Source organism: Drosophila serrata, unplaced genomic scaffold, assembly GCF_035046125.1.
Source record: "Drosophila serrata isolate PLE 108 unplaced genomic scaffold, ASM3504612v1 contig_362, whole genome shotgun sequence".
NCBI lineage: Eukaryota > Metazoa > Arthropoda > Insecta > Diptera > Drosophilidae > Drosophila > Drosophila serrata.
The window spans coordinates 73,972-81,752 of NW_028257260.1; the positions used below are offsets into that span (position 1 = coordinate 73,972).

General features: G+C 37.4%; 1 protein-coding gene across 1 annotated transcript; it reads left to right on the forward strand.

The window, feature by feature from the left end:
- The first annotated feature begins 2,719 nt into the window (after positions 1 to 2,719).
- HP5 (Heterochromatin protein 5) lies at positions 2,720 to 7,192 on the forward strand. The gene is made up of 4 exons (XM_086838974.1): positions 2,720 to 3,166; positions 3,254 to 4,540; positions 5,057 to 6,283; positions 6,352 to 7,192. The coding sequence occupies exons 1-4, from the start codon at positions 3,049 to 3,051 to the stop codon at positions 6,432 to 6,434; spliced, it is 2,715 nt and encodes a 904-aa protein (XP_086695100.1). The 5' UTR covers positions 2,720 to 3,048; the 3' UTR covers positions 6,435 to 7,192.
- Positions 7,193 to 7,781: the final 589 nt, after the last annotated feature.

The following is a 7,781-nucleotide window of genomic DNA, read 5'->3' on the forward strand; positions in this document are numbered from 1 at the left end:
GAACGATTCGCCTGTTAATGCTGATCAAGAATATATATGATTTATAGGGTCGGAAATGGCTCCTTCACTGTAAAAAATGATATTTTCCTCAGCAAGATTCCTAAAATTGATATTTTTCTTTGATAATTTTTTTGTAAGGGATTTTTCTATATCATATTTTTTGGAACAACCAAAGTTTAAAAATCGCATAGCTTTGTCAAAAATACCTTAATTTCAATTCGGAAAGCGGTTCTGAGTTAGTTGTTTGGCGCTTAACAATTCTGCATACCAAATTTTCCTCTTGAAGATATTAAAATATTTTTTTTAATTTTTACACATTTTGACGATGCAACCCCTTAAATTTTTTAGAAAAAATTTAAAATGGTTCTTTTGCTTCCTGAGATGGCTAGAACGATTCGCCTGTTAATGCTGATCAAGAATATATATGATTTATAGGGTCGGAAATGGCTCCTTCACTGTAAAAAATGATATTTTCCTCAGCAAGATTCCTAAAATTGATATTTTTCTTTGATAATTTTTTTGTAAGGGATTTTTCTATATCATATTTTTTGGAACAACCAAAGCTTAAAAATCGCATAGCTTTGTCAAAAATGCCTTAATTTCAATTCGGAAAGCGGTTCTGAGTTAGTTGTTTGGCGCTTAACAATTCTGCATACCAAATGTTCCTTTTTAAGATATTAAAATATTTTTTTTTAATTTTTGCACTGTAAAAAATTATATTTTCCTCAGCAAGATTCCTAAAATTGATATTTTTCTTTGATAATTTTTTGTAAGGGATTTTTCTATATCATATTTTTTGGAACAACCAAAGTTTAAAAATCGCATAGCTTTGTTAAAAATGCCTTAATTTCAATTCGGAAAGCGGTTCTGAGTTAGTTGTTTGGCGCTTAACAATTCTGCATACCAAATTTTTCTTTTTAATATATTAAAATATATTTTTTAATTTTTGCACATTTTGACGATGCAACCCCTTAAATTTTTTAGAAAAAATTTAAAATGGTTCTTTTGCTTCCTGAGATGGCTATAACGATTCGCCTGTTAATTCTGATCAAGAATATGTATGATATATATATATATAACACATCATTTTTGGTGGTCGCTAAGGCATCCCGTTACCAGGTCTCGTGTCGCCAGCTGCAGGAGCAGCAAATATGGCCATTTAATCCGCGGCCACAACAACGGAGCAAAACCTTCAAATTGGTTTAGGCCTAAGTGCCGCCTAAGTGGCCAGCAATCGGAAGAGTCCCTTCACACGCACTCACGGCACTCATCGCCTTTGTATAATTAAAACCGAAGATTAATTTAAGAAATTAATTGAAAAAGTCCAAATTTTAAAATTTCTTAACTAGGTCAAAAAAGAATTAATTCGAATTCGAAAACGATCTATATGTTAGTATTTATGCTGGTAATAAATCTGTATACTTAATTTTTACAGAATTTACAGAAAATTAAATTTTTGTCAATTATTGAAAATTTTAACGATGTTACCCCTTATAAAACTGTGAAATTTCTAACAATTTTTAACAAAAACAACAACAACAATTATTTTTACAACAACAATTTTTGGTGTTGCTCAAGATGGCGGCAACTGACCGGCCATTTCGAATTTAAAAAGCCGAACAATTGCCGCCATGTAGAAAACCGCCATGTAAAAAAACCGCCATGTGAAAACCGCCAAATTTGAATAAATAGAAAATCTTTATTTTTGTTATAAAATGGTTAAAAATCATTTCCGACTATAAACTATATATTTTCTTGATCAGCAAAAACACCCGAATCGATATATCCATGTCCGGTCCAAAAATAAAATTATGCAATTATTTTAGAAATTTCACAATTTTATAAGGGTTTAAATGTTCAATAATTGACAAAAATTTAATTTTCTGTAAACTCTGTAAAAATTGAGTATACAGATTTATTACCCGCATAAAAACTAACATATAGATCGTTTCCGAATTTAAATTAATGCGTTTTTGATTTATTTATTCGATTTTTAAGAATAAGGTCATTAAAATTTTTAATTTTAAATTAATCTTAATTCAATTATCATATTTGTGATCATTTCTAATTTAATTTGTTGTGGTTTTGCTACCTTTTCTCTAGTGAATTTTGCTTGCTACTGGATAACGATAATTATCACCGAAAATAACTACTCTTTGAGAGCTGAACTGAAGGAATATATATATATATATATTTAACCAAAATAATTATAATAGAGTTTTTAAAGCTCTGGAAGCTATCCGTGGAACGAGTTTATCATATATCTTGGTATTTAGCACACACGATAGTTCGCAGTGTAGTTATATGAAAGTAGGTTGGCATGTCAGCCCGATATCGATAATCAGTAACAGTGACAGTGACAAAACTAAAATTAACTAAAGTTAGTAATTTTTTTAAATTTTGTTGGTATTGATTATAAAAAAGACAATGGTATCATGCTGAAGTATTCCTTGACCCTGGCTTTAGAGGCTTTTATAGAATCACTGGAAATGCTATGAAAATAATACTTTACAAATTGAAATTTTTGTATTCGAATTGAATTATTTTAAATATTGCTTCATAACTATAAATTATTCCGGCGTTTCTTCCAAATTTTTATTTTACAGAAACTGTTAATCTAAGTAGAATAGATCAATTTTTTAAAATTTAAATTGAAAAACATAAAAATAATCGATATTGAAAATATTTTTTGCAACTTCAATACTATCGATGTTTCATCGGTATTTTTCCCAGCTCTAGCTTGTTGTTTGCTTGTATGTGTGTGGCGTGTGTGTGCGGTGGCGTCGATGTCTTCGCCGTAGGAATTTTTTGTGCACTTTTGCTGAATGAAAACGCGTTTGTGACTCTTAAAACTTAAAACCAAGCAGTTTAAATGCTTTGCCACTCTGGCTGTCAGTTGATTAACGCTCTGAAGACGCAAATTCGTTAATTTGATTTGATCTTCTAGTCGAGTTCGGTCGACATTGTGAGTGATTATTTTGTTGTTTTTTTTTTTTTTTTTGTGACAAAAAAGCGGCAAAATCGCTTGCTATTTTGTGACGATTGTTTATGGAAGAAATGGAGCTGTTTGACATGGTCAAGGCAGCACCGCCACCGCGGACAATCCGGGAAACGGAGCGCACATCGGCGCCGCAAACCATAGACCAGAATTCAACGGATGTAATAGGTTTGTGCCATCAATTTGTGCCCCCAAACATATACGTTTTGCTGAAATTCCGCATGACTCTCTCTTTCCCCCTCTCCAACCACGCAGTCATAGAAGCTGACGATGACGGTGACCTCCTGGAGAGCGTGAATATAGGTGACGACGAGGGAGACGTCGAGCAGAATGAAGACAATAACCAGGGAAAGAAATCTGCCAAAACCCAGATTGTTTCTCCTCCTTTGGCCAAGCCAAGGGGTAAGAAATCATCAAATAAGATACCGAAGAACTTAAAAAAGCAAGATACAAATAAGATTATTGCTTTGGAGATAGACTCCGACGAAGATAATGAAAATTCTTTGGTGCAGCACAACGCCGACGATATAAAAACTCCGGAAAATGTTCCCCGGAGAGCGAAGTTGTTTGCGAGTCTCAGTGATTCGGATGATTCTTTAGATGGCTACTCAAAGACCTTACCAACACCCACCAAAACCAAGGCGCAGCAAAAGATGTTTAGTGATTCGCCAGATCAGTCTTCATCGCGCACCAATGTCGAGGAATTCTGTGCCCGTGATTTCTGTATTCGCGTCAAGCGTCTAACCCAGGCGGAGATTAATTCTGCCTCCGATTCTGTGGCCAAATCAAAATTTGCCTCGCCTGTGGCGCGTAAGCGAGGCAGACCTCGCAAGAACAACGACGACGACAAGAAATCTCCGTCTCTGGCAAAGAAACTAAAGATTTCACCATCACCCAAGATCCACATTAAAGTTCCTCTGCAGTCTGGGGCCCAAAAGAGAGCTCTAGCCAATCTGGCACGCACTCACACGCCGCCGCCCATCTTGTCTAGCCGACCCAAGCCGAAGCCCAAGACCAAGACCAAGACCAAGCTCAAGGCACTCCACGCCACCCCGTCGATGATCAAATCGTATGGAAAGCGATTCTTTAGTTGCGTGGTTAAAATCAAGAGACTGAAGTGGCCAAGCAGTAACCCACGTTTCGGAGGCGGCCGTAAGGGGCGTCCCAGACGCTCTAACCTTTCGGTCTCCTTCAACGAATCCGTCGAGATATTGGGCAGCAACGAGGGCGGCTCCCGTCGCTCCACATTCGGTACCATCTCATCCAAGTCACCGAAGCCCACTCGCTTGCAGCGCGTAGATGCCACGGGCAATGTTCTGGAGGATATAGCTCTCACTTCGAATATGATGCTTACAGGGAACTCGCCCTCAGTGGCCACATCTGCCGCATCCGGTACGCGGGGCAGGGGCAAGCGTCGCTCTTGCAACGGATCGCCGCAACTTAAACGTCCGCACCAAAGACTACCGCTGTCCGGCCTGGCCAGAATGCGCTTGGACGATGCACCGCAGAATGATGACAATGATGATGATGAAGAGTACATAGGTGGGTAAAAGGACAAAGTATTCAAGACTGACTGCAATCAAGAGTACAATTTACATCAATTTCATATGTATATTTCATATAACTGCACTGTTGAGATAATAAAATGCATTTCAAAATTACCTTATATAGACTCTGTGGAATATCCACTGTTATAAAAATTGATTTCCATGCAAATTGATTATAATTACTACCTCCGAATTAAATCACAATCGTTATGATACCCGTGTAGCCTGTAGTTTCCTGAAGTATAATTAAGTAAAATGTCAAGATTCCGTTCGGAAAGAGATCGCTCTTTCAAGTATTTTGTCCCTCCATTTTTGGGAGTAGAGCTGAAAGAATATGCGGATAGAGAAATGGATTACCAATCTTTACCCTGTCCCCTGGTAGTTTTCATATAATGGTAAGCAAGTTGAGTTTATGAATACTATAAATTCCATGAAATACACATAATAAACATTTTGCTAATTCTACAATTTGTCTATTTGCTTTATTTTACAATCAAATGGAAAACCACAGTGCCCAATGAGCTGCCAGGCATGCAAAGACCTGGAACACCAACCCCGAAAAAGAAGAAAGTATCATATACCACGACCATAAGTGACGATGAGGATGAGAAGGTGCCCACTAAAAAGTCCAAGGACGTCAATTCTACAAAAAAGGATCCAAAAACTAAACCGAACCCGAAAAAGATAGATAAGTCCACATCACTGAAAGAAAGTGTCCTACAAAATGTAATACTACAAAGTAAATCCGATGAGATTGTAAAGGAGAACGAAGAGAAGGAAGAACCTGTGGATGTTGTTGGTGAAGAAGCTCAAGTTGCGGAAACAGAAGTTGAAAAAGTAGCAGAGGTTGTTGCTACCATAAACGAAGAAAAAGACGTCGAAGAATCGGAAAAGCAAAAACCACTTGATATGGCAGAAGACAATCCACAGAAAGCTGAAGAAACGACGAAGGAAACTGAAACGGATGCTGAAGAGAAACTCGTAGAGGAAAATGGTGAAAAGAATCCTGAAACGGAATCGGAACCAAGGGTTGAGGAAAATGGTGAAAAGAATCCAGAAGAGGAATCAAAACCAAGTGATGAGGAAAATTGTGAAAAAAATCCTGAGGAAGAATCGAAGGAAAATACCGAACAAACCGCTGCGGAGGCGGATAAATCCATGGATATGTCACCTTTGAAATTAGAGGAAACCAGCAGCCAGGGCAGCGATAGTAAAGGGGAGCAAAAGAAGGTTGACGACGTTGAGGACTTTAGGGAGTTGGATATACCAACATCTCAGCAGCTGCCGCCCGCGACTGAGGAAACTCCGGAGGATGTACTTGAAATTCAGACGTCCCTTGAAGATGTCCGACAGCTGCACACACCCTTCTCATCCCAGCAGAGCACGCCCCAGGCGTGCAAGCCCGTTCGCCAGGATTCTGCGGATTCGGATTGCAGCTTCAAGTCGGCCCATGAGCCCAACAAGGATATTTTGCTAGGCAATGTAAATGCTGAAGGAGATAAGCAGAAGGAGGCGGCCGGCGAGGAGGAAGACGCGACGGATGCGGCAGCAGGAGAGGATAAATCCGAAATCGATCCTGCCACCATCCCCGCCGTGTTGACGACGCCACCGCCCTCGACTCCAAGAACTGTCAATGGCTGCGATCCAGTGACCAGCGATGGATCCAGCATATCGGCGTTTTACTCACCCATCGAGGCCATGCCCACTCTGGATGATGAGGTCCTTGGCCAGTTAGTCGGTGAGTTGGAGGAATGTCCTCCCTATTTCTTTATTCGTATTTTATTTCATTTATATTTCTACTTTCAGAGCCCGACTTTCAGTTAAACTCCAGCCGCCATGCCATATCTAGGGGAACTCTGGACGATATAATGACAGCGCTGGAATCTTAGGACCCACTCATGAAGAGACTCAACCAAGCATACACAAAAAGGTGATCACAGATGAAGACGAAACTGGCCTGCACGCGGGATTACTTTATATGGATTACACTTTACTTTTTTTTTTATTTGTTGCCGATTTTAAGCCAAGAAAAGTGGGTGGTAAATAGCCTCCATGTTTTTAGTTTTGAATCGGAGCTAAAGAAAGTGATTTCCGCTCAAGTCATGCTATGAAAAACCTTAAATTTTATATTAATTCTTTTAAAATACTTAATTTGTCCTGTATACATTAGCTTGTAACGAAGTGCTAAGCTTAGCTAAAGAAGCAGCCAGCCAGGATCTAGTCGGCTAATCGGACGAAAAACCAACAAAACTCACACAGGCAGTCAAATTTACAATTTAGCGTAAATTGAGTTGCGTTTGAATAAGTTAAGTGAAGAACTAGTTAAGCATACAAGTGATTTATGCGAAAATTTAATTGTATACCCAAATGAATCGTTATGTTAGTTGTATGCCTAAAGAAGGACATTGTTTTGATTTCTTCAAATCTATATTAGTATTAGGTTTTTTTTTTCAAAAAGAGAATAAACTTAATAGAATTTATAGTATACATATATGCATATATATCTCATGAATATATATGTTGTATATTTATATATAAACGGAAACATCTTAATTTAGTTGTAAATTTAATGTATCAATGAGAAAAGTAATACATATGTGTAAATGTATAAAAGAAAAACAAAAAAATACAAATGGACAAAATATAATACGAAAGGCGTTCTTTTCTGGGCGGGAAAAAGGGAGTGAAAGGGGGAGTTCAAGGACTTTTTAGAACTGGTTGGTTGAAGGCTAGGTATATTACAGCTTGATCCAAACCATCAAGGACAAAATTGGCAAAGACCAAAGCAGAATAGAAGGACAATATGTATATGTAAGATAATAAATTTAAATCCTGTGAAAGTTGCAATCTTGTTAATGGAAATTTTAATTATACAAAGGAAGCAAAAAAAGGGAATATACATTTGGCGGGACTGTATTTCAAAGGATGGGAAAGAAGTTGCCACATTTTTTTCCGTTTCCGCAAAACTCCGCCATGTTGCCATATTATCTACATGCCAATTTGTTCTTTGGCGGATTAATTTTGAATACATATACATATATGCATATAATCGTACCTATTTGCTTATATTTATTTATGGATGTTTGTATGTATCTTCAAAAATGTCTAAATCCGCAAAGAAGGTAAAACAACATATAGAAAACTATAATAAAAAAATATGTTGCTTGTTTTCGTGATTAAAATTAAATTAAAGGGAAAAGTTCTTAATATTTTTGGGGAATAGAATGTATTATTTG

What these genes read in the sequence shown, in the direction of transcription:
- HP5 (XM_086838974.1), top strand. Translation starts at nt 3,049, where the DNA reads ATGGAAGAAATGGAGCTGTTTGACATGGTCAAGGCAGCACCGCCACCG. An exon ending in GAATTCAACGGATGTAATAG is followed by an intron (nt 3,167 to 3,253) that starts GTTTGTGCCATC and finishes CCAACCACGCAG; the next exon opens with TCATAGAAGCTGACGATGAC. An exon ending in TGATGATGAAGAGTACATAG is followed by an intron (nt 4,541 to 5,056) that starts GTGGGTAAAAGG and finishes GGAAAACCACAG; the next exon opens with TGCCCAATGAGCTGCCAGGC.